The sequence below is a fragment of the Vigna unguiculata genome, chromosome 9, assembly GCF_004118075.2.
Source record: "Vigna unguiculata cultivar IT97K-499-35 chromosome 9, ASM411807v1, whole genome shotgun sequence".
Classification (NCBI taxonomy): Eukaryota; Viridiplantae; Streptophyta; class Magnoliopsida; order Fabales; family Fabaceae; genus Vigna; species Vigna unguiculata.
Window position 1 is genome coordinate 41,471,281 of NC_040287.1, and position 13,198 is coordinate 41,484,478.

General features: G+C 31.6%; 1 protein-coding gene across 1 annotated transcript; it reads right to left on the reverse strand.

The window, feature by feature from the left end:
• Positions 1 to 791: 791 nt before the first annotated feature.
• LOC114196065 (protein RADIALIS-like 1) lies at positions 792 to 1,934 on the reverse strand. Its single transcript, XM_028086568.1, has 2 exons — positions 1,678 to 1,934; positions 792 to 980 (listed from the first exon to the last, which is right to left on the reverse strand). Exons 1-2 carry the CDS (start codon positions 1,914 to 1,916, stop codon positions 953 to 955), a joined length of 267 nt encoding a protein of 88 aa, XP_027942369.1. The 5' UTR covers positions 1,917 to 1,934; the 3' UTR covers positions 792 to 952.
• Between the last annotated feature and the right edge of the window lie 11,264 nt (positions 1,935 to 13,198).

Genomic DNA, 13,198 nt, shown 5'->3' on the forward strand with positions numbered 1-13,198 from the left:
TTAATATAAGCTTTATTAGTGTACTTTCAATAGTTAATTTCGAACACGAAAATGTTTCACGTAAGATCTGATTGATATAACACCTTTCTTCTTTGTCTCATTCACATTGGTCTATGAGGTCTCTCTACTCGACTCCTTATAAAATATTTTTCTTTTACAAGTAATCGTTGATGATAAATCGAGATACATATATGGGTAAAAGTGAAAATTAATTAAGGCAGAAGCCAGACAGCATGTAAGTATTCTGTGCATATGTGCTAACCCATATACAAAAAAAATAAATAAAAAATACTCACATTACACAGTACTATAAAATACCTTACATAGGTTTGTACAACATTTTTAATAGAAGTATTTTTTATCCTTCTAAAACACAGTACTTTATAGTCTTAAAACTTAAAAATTACCTCTATATATATAAATTGTCAAAACAAAACAACCATATGTTACGGTTAACGTAGAATACCATTTACATCAAAATCGAGTTGATTCACTTGTGTGCTTGATATAGATCAAGCTTTAATTAGTATCAGTAAAATATTGTTAATATTACTGTGTCTCTTGTTTTAAATAAAATGTTCCACTGCAATTTTACTGTTTGTAAAACTATCTGTCGTATCAGTCTTTTTACCTTCAACCATATTAAATTCCAACTCCGTTAGAAAATTAGTCTTTGTTCTAGACGTATCCAGTTAGTATTGTGTTTATGTTTGAGATTTTGACATGTAGCTGAAAGAGTAAAATTAAATGATTAACAGGTGTCTAGCCATTCAAACTTGTCACTACATACAGTTTTTAATATCCAGAAAAGTTACATATCGCATGATATTTCTTACAAATTACAATTGGGTGAATATGACGGGAACAGAAACACACAGCAAGTGAGCACACCAACATAAATTGCACATGCCTTCGTGGAAACTTGCAACTCCACAGTGCTAAAGTGCTTGCTTCATCGGAGAGTCAGATTCCTCATTCGCCTGGTGAACAAAACAATAAGCTTATATTCAGAGTAAGAACAAATTCAGCCTTTTAAGGTCTGCATAAATAAGTAGACAACTGCATGTGCCAAAAAACTACACCCAATGATTACAGGTGATTTAAGGAGGGTGCTAATATCCCCGAGGGTGAAGATAAACGTCGATGCATGAATCAATGATTATTACCCAATACCATATCGACATGTTGATAATTATTATATTACTAGCCTCACCAAGGACATTATCCAAACCAATAGATCTCAGGTGCATGTGACATGAAACTTGATGGATCAAATTTCACGTGCTCTCTGCTTTTAACAATATTATAAAAAATCACCGTTTCTTGGGTTGCTGTTACAATTTCTCAGGACATTCTGATCATTGTAATCAGAAGCTCCAAAACATGAGATGTGAGAACTATTTTGAAACAGAAAGACTAACGAAATTGGCAATGCAGATGCAAAGGGTGATTTCCTCCTCATGAAATTTCCTCAAACCTCTCAACGATTTTTGGTATTTGCAACAAGAGTTATTTCCTCCTCTAATACAAGTGAGGAATAATAGAGGATAACACAAAAAATGAAAGAAATAACATAACGCACATTCTAACGAGAGTGGTATTGTAAGATAAAGTTTGCAAACACGTACTACTATGAAATCTTCTTAAGAAAAGAAGTGAAATACAAGACATTGTTACCTTTGTTCATTGTCAATTTGTCTTCCATTGATGCCGGCACCTCTGTACCTGGGTAGTGGAATCTGGTCACGCTCAATTCGAATGACATCTTCCTGGAGAATCTCATAGTGCATTTTCACCTCTTCTACGGATTTTCCCCCGACAGCGTTGGCCACATGTTGCCACCGATTTGGGTCGTCAGGGCCATGAACAGCAAGAGCATCCTCAAAACGTCTATTCTCTTCTCGTGTCCAACCCATGAATCGAGTACCGTGTATCTGAATGTGTTACAGAGAGTGAAGCAAGAAGAGAACAGAAAAAGAGTTATCAGAAGATAGCAAGAGTGTGTGTAGGTGAGTGTGTTGGAGTGGGTGGTTAAATAAGGGAGAGTGAATGAAGTGATGTGCAAGTTGGCGAATACTTTTTAGGGATTCAACAAGATATGATTCCCTTGAGAAGGGTATGTGAAGCGGGGTCAGGTACCCTTTCCCAAGTCCATTTCATTTGGATTTGATCCCTTAAGGGTTATAAACCTATGATATGAGTCTATGTACGTGACCTTTTCATTTGATGTTGGACTCAGTATTGTAATCTCATTTGTTCAGATTTTTACAGGCTGGTGGTGGTGGCGGTGGGATTAGATACCAATTCCCACTGCAATACAGATATATATATTCCCTAACAATATGTAAGGCTAAGATATTCTTCTTCTTCTTTCTAAGATGGATACAGAATAATAATCCTGTCACTTATTTTGCAACTTGTGACGGGTAATATACTTTCTCCATCACCCATTAATATATTTTTCATTTCAAATCACCATTGCATTGCTTCAGAGCCTCATCAATTACTTCACATAACTACCATTAGATAAAAGAATTGGAATGGAAACTTACTTGTTGATTCTGTGGGTTTAACTAGGGTTACTTTTTCTGCAGTCGGTGATTACTTGTTGGATGAAGTTTGCGTGCCTGAGAGGTGAAAGATTGCTCAGTTTTGGACAGTGATTTGCGTTTGGCTCTGTCAATGCCATTACTGGGATTTATTTATATTGCTCTGTTTTCCAGTTCCAGAACATGTGCTCCTTTCTGTTCTCACCCTTACTTGTGTTGTATGTGGAGTCATTGGTTCGGTGCCAGAATTTCACTATGCAAATTGTAACCATGAGTAGAAACAGAAACAGATTCAATATAGTTGATTATTAATATTTTTATTTATTATTTTTTGGAAAATAAATAATTAGTTTAGTATAAAAAATATTAATACATTTCATTTTTAAATATTAAGTATGTATTCATTTATTTTAACTATTAGCTGAGTTTAAATAAAATTAACTAAATTTAGTTTTTTTTGTTAAAATTGTGATTTTTTATTGTACAAAGTCAATATTTATGATTCTAAATTAATAATTTATCTCTTTTTATATCATTATTTTAATTATTTATTATTGTAATAAAAGAGATAAAATATTTTAAGAGATTATAATTGTATATTTTAAGATATTTATTTATCTGTAATTGATTATATTACATTTTCCGTTGTAATTGAGTAGTAATTAGCTGATGCAAATAGTATTTTTTACGTAAATATGTAAGTTTTCTTTGCAAAAAAAAATGGGTTCGTAGCCACATCATGTGGCAATTAACACTACTGATTCTAGTTTATACAAATTCTTGTAATATGCTTAAGGTTTGAATTTTTCTTTTTTCAGTTTTTATGTGGTCTTCTTTGATTTTTTTTTTTTTTTTGTTTGAGCTAGGTTTCACAGTTTTGTATATAGGTATATTTAATGGGGAAAAAAATACAGATCTTGAATCAATAAAAAATAATTCAAAATCGTACTCTAAAATAAAATCAATTAGTATTCGAAAATTAACAATAATTGAAATTTGAGAAATAAAATACCGAAACACTTTTTAGATGAAAAAAAAGATACAAAAAGTTAAAAAAGAGGGAACAGAAATATTTTAAACCAAGTTAACGTTACACCTACTAAAAAAAATTAAACCTCGGCTAAACTTTTTATTTTAAAATAAAACTTTGTATTAGGGGTAAGATCACGTGGCCCAACACTTTTTTGTTATATTTAAAACTTGATGAAATTGCTCTCTTACTATTTGCTTTTTTTAATCCACTATTTAAAGTTATTCAAAAATTTAAAATTAATAAAAAAAAATCTGTTGTTGGAAAAAAGAGTGTTCGGCTACATGTTAGTCAGATGGTGGAGCCATCATGAGTAATGAGAAATCAAAGGCCCATAAACGACAAGTCAATGGCCCTAGTTGGGAGAAGATATTCGAATTTTAGAATTTTTTAAAAAAAACATTTTTAGTAAAATGAATTCTCTACATTTTTCTCATTATAAAAAAAATATATTGAAAACGTCTTAACTTTTATTTCTTTTTTTTTTCACTTATGTAGGATTTTCAAAGTCGTTTTTACCAACTTAAAACATGTATTGATTTTTTTTATCTTTAAAAACAAAAAAATATGAATTCAAATATCTCGGGAAAAGTCTCATTTTATCTAATACTAGGGGTGATCATAAATTTTGTTAGCAATGGAAAACTGAAAATTTTGCATGAAGTTAAATATAGTTAGTTTTGGACTTCTTAAATACAATTCGTGCATACTAAACTTGATTTTTCACTATTAATTAATCAATTTATCAGGCAATAACTCAAAACGTTATCACTTATTAAAAAACTAGCATGAAAATTAATTCTTCCAAAAGTAAAAAATAAATAAAATATTAGAGTTGACTTTATTGTTTCTTCTATCTAATTTTTTTCACTCACTTATACAATAGAAGGAGAAAGAGAGATAATGAATTTGTTTGTATTTTTGAGATTGGATCACAGTGCAGAAATGCAAAAACAAAACCGTAGTCCACATAATTTAAATTATTTGATAAACAATTTATGAAGAAAATTAACAGACTAGAGTGTATTGAAAAAGTATGACATTTTATTTTAATAAAAAAATTGCTTATTTTTAAATTTATAATTTAACCTACATTTTTTTGTTCATTTTATCAAATAGATGAAATTACTGACAACATTTTTTTAATTTCGTCATTTCTCACTTTCTTTTTCTTAATGCAACGGATTCAATTTTCAACTCATTTCTTCTGATCACATTTCGTACCCTTATTATCATGCTGTTAGGATGAAACTAATTTAAGGCATTGCTGATTTAAAAATTTATATCTATTTAATTGAAGACAGTTGTATATAATCAGTGGCGAAACTTGACCAAAAATTCTAAGGGGTTAAATTATATTTGTTATATATAAATTATTTTTTTAATTAAAAAAGTTAATTTCTTTACATCATTTTTTTATTCAAAATAAACACTCATGACAATATAATCTAAACAATATAACAATAATATATATGAAAGAGTAACATAAAGTTTATCATCAATAATAATATATAAAAAAAACAAAAGTTACCTTTATTCAGAGGGTTCCTTTACGCTCTTTCAATGACTTAAAATCTTCAATAATTGAATCAGAGCTGAAACTAGTTGCAATATCCCTTTCAATATAGATTATCATAGTGCTGTAAAACTTAATTAAGGATCTTTAAGATTTATAATTCTCACACGATAAATCATAATAGAGCACTAACCTTGATCCATGAGAGATCCTGTGAATATGCGTTCTTCAATTTATAATCTTGTGTGCTCTTCAACCACCGTTTCCCAATCTATCTCTTTGCCTTTCTTTCTCTTCTCACACGTACTTGATGGGTTACAGTGAAAAGAACCTTATGGCCAGAGACAGAACCCCAATTCCTTTTATAAACCAACATCCATCAAGTTGGTTTTTATTTGATCTTTATCTTTATTTTATTATCACTTCCCATAATAATAACCAATAAGTCTTTATATTTTATTAAATCACAATTGGGCCCATCATAATATTTCAAATGAGTCACTAATAGAATTAATTCGTCAATTAATTCTAACATTCTCCCACTTGACTCATATGATGTCATAACATTATGTGATTTAATACATAAACATAATGCGCAATAAAAGACTTTGCATAAATTGGTTCCATCATTATTCATAATTAAAGATACAGACATAATAAGAGTCATGGCGGTCACACATCATTTGATCGACATGATCCCTTCCATGTACTACTATATCATCCCTTTCTCCTTAATATGACCTTAAAAACGAGAAGTCCATAATGGGTTCAAACATAATGTCATTTTACAAAACAGTAACATAACATAATTTTTTTTTTCATCATAATTTGCATGCATAAACATAAAGAAGAAAACACAGATTTCAGAAATTTATACATTAGGGAGCTCAAAGTGTCACATAAACATTCAAAACATTAACATTCACTAGTAGACATAATGCCCATATTCTTTACATGACCAGCATACAATTTGGGCGGTAACCCTTTTGTTAAAGGGTCAGCAATCATAAGATCTGTGCTAATATGTTCTATTGACACTTTACGTTTCTGAACTTCTTCTTTAACGGCAAAGTATTTCAATTCCATATGTTTAGCACCTTTAGAATACTTGTCGTTTTTAGAAAAGAAGACTGCTGCGGAATTATCACAATAAATTTTCAGCGGCTTGGAAATACTGTCGACTACTCCAAGTCCTGAAATAAAGTTCCGCAACCAATTAGCTTGAACTGTGGCCTCAAAGCATGCCACAAATTCAGCTTCCATGGTGGATGCAGCAATGACAGACTGCTTCACACTTTTCCATGAAATCGCTCCTCCGGCTAAAAGATACACATAACCAAATGTAGACTTTCTTGTATCCACACAGCCGGCAAAGTCTGAATCTGTATAACCTATCACCTCAAGGTGATCAGATTTTCTATAAGTAAGCATGTGATTCTTTGTTCCTTGTAGGTATCTTAAAACTTTCTTTGCAGCTTTCCAATGCTCCAGACCTGGATTACTTTGGTATCTACCAAGCATACCAACTGCAAAGCTAATATCTGGCCTCGTACAGGTTTGAGCATACATCAAACTCCCAACAACAGATGCATAAGGGATATTTTCCATCTGTTTCCGTTCCAAATCATTCTTTGGACATTGCATGAGACTAAACATGTCTCCTTTCTGTATTGGAACAGGAGATGCTGAACATTTATCCATTCTGAATCTCTCTAAAACTTTATTAATATATGCATTCTGAGACAAACCTAACAATCCTTGTGATCTGTCACGGAATATTTCTATTCTTATCACATAGTATGCCTCACCCATATCTTTCATTTCAAAGTTATTAGAGAGAAACCTCTTAGTCTCACTTAATAGACCAAGATCATTCGTCGCAAGCAAGATATCATCAACATACAGAATCAGAAATATAAACTTAATCCCACTGACCTTCAGATATATACACCGATCAACGGTGTTTTCCTTAAATCCAAAGGACACAATAATATCATTGAACTTAAGATACCATTGCCGAGAAGCTTGTTTAAGTCCATATATCGATCTCTTAAGTTTACACACCATGTGCTCCTTTCCTTCTTCAGCGAACCCCACCGGTTGGTCCATATAAACATCCTCTTCTAAATCCCCATTCAGAAAAGCAGTTTTAACATCCATTTGATGCAACTCAAGATCATAATGAGCTACTAATGCCATGATAATTCTAAAAGAGTCTTTCTTAGAAACAGGCGAAAATGTTTCCTTATAGTCAATGTCATCTTTTTGAGTAAAACCTTTGGCAACAAGACGGGCCTTGTAACGTTCAATATTGTCTTGAGAGTCACGCTTAGTCTTAAAGACCCATTTACACCCAACTCTCTTGCATCCTTCTGGCAATTCCACAAGGTCCCATACGTCATTATGTGTCATTGATTTAAGCTCATCTTTCATGGCATCTAACCACTTATCAGAATTATCACCATTAATGGCTTCTGAAAAAGAAATTGGATCATTATCAATACCTAAGTCATTTTCTGACTCTTGTAGATAAACCACATAGTCATTCGAAATAGCAGACTTTCTATCTCTGTGAGATCTTCTTAATATTATTTCTTGTGGTTGTTCTACTATCGGTTCATTATTAACCTCGGGATCATTAATTTGTTGTTCTTCTTGATTGTTGTGAGTTTCTACAACATGTGGAACAACAACTCTTGATAAAGAAGTACTAGTTATAGGAATTTGTACTCTAACTTCCTTAATCTACATTTCGTGAAGCTTCACTCCCACTGGTTTCGCCATTTTCAATGAACCGAGCATTTCCAGTTTCAACGATTCTTGTACTATGGGTAGGACAGTAAAACATATACCCCTTTGATTTTTCTGGATAACCAATGAAAAATCCACTGATTGTTCTTTCATCCAGTTTCTTTTCTTGCGGATTGTATATTCTTACTTCTGCTTGACAACCCCAAACATGCAGGTGTCTCAAACTGGGTTTCCTATTCGTCCATAACTCAAAAGGAGTCTTTTGAACAGCTTTACTAGGAACCCTGTTCAACAAATACATGGCAGTCTTTAAAGCATACATCCACAATGATACGGGTAAACATGAATTACTTAACATACTCCTAACCATATCCATTAAGGTTCGATTACGCCTTTCTGATACACCATTTTGTTGTGGTGTGCCTGGCATTGTGTATTGAGCACAAATACCACGTTTCTCAAGGAACTTAGCAAACGGACCAGGGTGTTGTCCACTTTCATCATATCTTTCATAATACTCACCACCTCTATCAGACCTTACGATTTTCACCTTTCTGTCTAATTGCCTTTCCACTTCATTTATATAAACTTCCAAGGCATTTACTGACTGAGATTTCTCATGCAGTAAATAGACATGTCCATAACGCGAAAAATCATCAATAAAGGTGATGAAATACTTCTCTTTATTGAAAGAATTTACATCAAACGGACCACATATATCGGTGTGTATGATTTCAAGAAGCTGAGTGCTTCTCGTGGCTCCTTTCTTTGTGTGTTTAGTTTGTTTGCCTTTAATACAATCCACACACACATTCAGATCAGTAAAATCTAAATCCGGAAGAATTTCATTCTTTACTAATCTTTGCATTCTTTCTTTGGAAATATGTCCCAAACGTTTATGCCACAAGAAAGCAGATCGTTCATCCACTAAACTACGTTTAGTGCCAACATTGTGATGCAAAGTCATAAGAGTTTCAACATATAAATTATCCAAATTCAATTTATATAAACCATCATAAAGTGTACTAGATCCAATCATAAAAGTACGCTTAAACAAACTGAAACAACCATTCCCAAACTTAAAAGAATATCCAGCAATATCAAGCTTAGACAAAGAAATTAAATTCCTAGTGATACTAGGTACATAAAAAGTATCCATAAGGTCTAAGTGATATCCAGTGTCGAGGATTAGACGATAAGTCCCGACCGCTTCCACTGGAACTTTCTCTTTATTGCCCATGAAGACAAACTTCTCATTTGGGTTTATGGTTCGGGTTGTAAGAAATCCCTGCATCACATTAGAAACATGAGTCGTACATCCAGAATCAATCCACCACGTATTATGGGGAACTTCAGTTAAGTTTGATTCAAAACATACATAAGCATTATGCTCACCTTTCTTTTCGAACCAAGCCTTACGCTTTATGCAGTCCTTCTGGAAATGTCCAGACTTCCCGCAGAAATGACATTTGTCATTTTTCTTCTGGATTTTAGTTGAGGACTCGTCAATCTTTAGTGGTCCTTTACCCTTTCCATGTTTCTTAGCAACTTTCTTTCCAACAGCTCCTTGATTCTTCACATATTGAATAGAGTGGCTTCCTAAGTTCTTCAGTCGGGTCTCCTCCTGAACTAGCATACTGTGCAATTCATGCACATTCCACTTGTCATTCATGGTGTTGTAGTTCATCTGGAACGGACCATACTCAGACGGTAATGAGTTCAGAATGAACTGCACGAGAAAACCTTCATCCACTGCCATTCCTAAAGACTTAAGTCTTGCTGCGATATTTGTCATCTCGATCACATGCTCATGCATAGTACGCGAACTGTCAAACTTCATAGTGGTCAACGTACTCATCAGTGTCCCAGCGAGAGACTTATCAGCAGTTTGGGAGCGCTCTTCCACAAATTTCATAAATTCTTTTGCGTCATCAGTTTTGGGAAGAGCTGACTTTATATTACTTGCTATGCTCATTCTCATAAACATTAAGCTAAGTCTGTTTGATCTTACCCAGGCTTTGTAATGGGCTTTCTCTTCATTGCTACTAGCATCCGTGATAGCAGCCGGCTTTTCAACTAGAAGAGCTAGATCAAGATCCAACACACCTAAGTGAAATTGGACTTGCTCACTCCAGTCAGGGAAATTCAACCCATTAAAGACTGGAACAGACGAAGCAAGCGCGTGTAAAGATACCGGAACAGAGACTGCAATTAACACATGCCTAACATTAATGCTTTGAGTCATAAAACTAAACGTAAAAACAGATTCAGATATAAACAATCATTCTATGCATACTAATGTTCTCCTTTGGGAGATCCACTAATACACAAACATAAACATAATGATGCTAATCACATTATAACATTATTGATAATTAAAATATGCATCAACTAGAATCACCTACTACCTTTGGGTATATAAATAAAACTAGTGACGCATACAAAATTATCTACAATCATGTTCATTAATTATGAGAACAATTAATCAACCTTTGGGCGATCCTTAAATTTCTTATAATTAATGAATTTTAATTAACCCATAAATTTAATTATTCATAATTTAGCATCCATACTATGGGTAATTAAAATAAAAAACATTAATAATTTGAAATTATATAAACTTTAAAATTTTGGCCACTTTGGTGACTAACAAAATTTATCATACTTGATTTCAAATAAATAAATAAATAAACATTTAATTGCTATAAACTTTATATAGCATCTTCATTAATTTTAATTTAACAATAACAAACATAAATATTATTACAAATTAAACTTTATATTACATAAATAATGTCTTATAAATATTAATTATTTTATTTTTATAAATAATTAATATTAATTTATTTGTAACGTAAACCACTCAAAACATACCTATTTTCCCTACGCACGTTTCAGATATGGGCAGTTTTTATTCCATTCACTACCCCATTTCAAACTCACGTTTACAGGTACGTTTTTTTTTTTTTTTAAAAAAACTTTCAATGCCATGTTCAATGTTCACACAGTAACAATTTTGTTTTAACTTGCATTCAATGCCATTTGCGTTTACGTGCACAGGAACGGTTTTGTTTTATTTTTACACATCCATTCAATTGCCAATTAAAAACAAAACACCATTACAGTAAATTCCAAGCGAGAATCAATTCTCGTTTCCAACCATGCCATTCACATTCAATTGTAAAGCAGCGGAAAACTTAAATAACCCTTCAAACTTTAATTAGGGTTCATAAAAATTGGAAACGAACATCATAAAAGGAGAATCATAAATCCTACAACATATGCTCTGATACCACATGTAAAACTTAATTAAGGATCTTTAAGATTTATAATTCTCACACGATAAATCATAATAGAGCACTAACCTTGATCCATGAGAGATCCTGTGAATATGCGTTCTTCAATTTATAATCTTGTGTGCTCTTCAACCACCGTTTCCCAATCTATCTCTTTGCCTTTCTTTCTCTTCTCACACGTACTTGATGGGTTACAGTGAAAAGAACCTTATGGCCAGAGACAGAACCCCAATTCCTTTTATAAACCAACGTCCATCAAGTTGGTTTTTATTTTATCTTTATCTTTATTTTATTATCACTTCCCATAATAATAACCAATAAGTCTTTATATTTTATTAATTCACAATTGGGCCCATCATAATATTTCAAATGAGTCACTAATAGAATTAATTCGTCAATTAATTCTAACAAGTGCTTGCTAAAAATTCAACCTCCATCTTATTTCTCAACTTGTTCTTGATTATTTTCATTGCAGAAAAAGATCTTTCAGTTGTAGTTGTAGAAACTGGAAGAGTCATGATAAGACAAAGTAATATATTTATCAAGTAGTAAACTTCAGACTTTTTTGTTGTTGCCAAACATGTACATAACTCTTGCATTGTTGATCAATTCTTCAATATTTAGATTCTCGTGAAGTTTCTCAATTTTGGATGAGGTAGATGCATTTTTTTCATTTTCATCACAAGCCTTCCTCTTGAAAAAAGAATCAATTCTTTTACTCTTATCATAATTTTTCTAATATAAATTTTTCACCTCTCACCTATTTATAAAAAGATAAAGTTATAAATACTTCAAATTAAATCTTAAAAGCAAGACTCAATATTTTAAGAAAACTAATAACTTCTAAATGATTAATTTCCCTTACCTTAGAGTAATTCCTAATCTTGTTCTCCCCTTACACAATTTCAAAGCTTAAAATAGTTCTATCTACACAAAGAAGAGTTTGATCAACAATTAAAGCATGATTTTATGACCTCTAACACATACATGCTTAGAGCGTAGAAAAGTCACATACAAGAGAGAAACATATTGCTTCAAAAATAAAAAGGAAAAGATGAATGTACTCAAAAGAAGAAATTGTTCAGTCCAAAATATTTCTTAACTCTTCAATTTTGTGGTAGTGCAATTTGATTTTGAAAATAATAAGGAATTGATGGTAAAAATTGAGAGGAAAATAAAACGGGAGAAAAAGATGAAGGCACATAAGAGAGAAACCAAATAAAAAAGTATAAGAAATTATAATAAAAAAAAACGTGATTTTTAAATTTTTAAAAAAATTTCAAACTAAATTAATTTAAATAAAATAATAATATATAAATAAAGTAATAATATATAAATAAAGTAGTAATATATAAATATATTTTTAAAAATATATATAAAATAAAATAAAATAAAATAAAATAATATAAATAAAATAATAATTTATAAATATTATTTTTTAAATATATAGTAAATAAAATAAAATAAAAATGGTTGGGGAGCCGCGGCTCCCTGTCCCTTCATACTTCAGCCATTGTCTATAGTAATAACTATTTAAAAAAAAAAAAAAAAAAAGTATGTAATGCATGAATAGTGTGGCTCACTCAGAGAATCTGTGGATTCCCAGTGTTTCCTTTTGGGAATGAGTCCTGCAGTTTGGGGGATACTGCCCCATGCTCAAAGGCCATCTCAAGTCTTCATCTTTTAGACGCTTCTAGTTTTAGAATCTTTATCTATATTTATATTCTTCAGTACAACACAGAATATATCTTTTCAAAGATTTTATTTATTTTCGCCTCCTGTTATTGTAATTTAATTCTCACTTGTTTTCTGGTAGAACCCGGAAAGCAAAAGTAAACAACATAGAATTAAAAAAAAAACTTTGGAATTTTCTGTTTTCTACGAGAAAGTAATAAGTTAATCAATTTTTATAATTATATATTAGTCATCTTATTATTTATTATTTTTATTATATCAAACTTTGAAACTACTTTTTCCTTCTTTACTAGAAAAAACTATTCTGTACGAATCAAAGAACTTGCTAATGTTCTTTTCAACATAGGAATGTTGTGTTTTT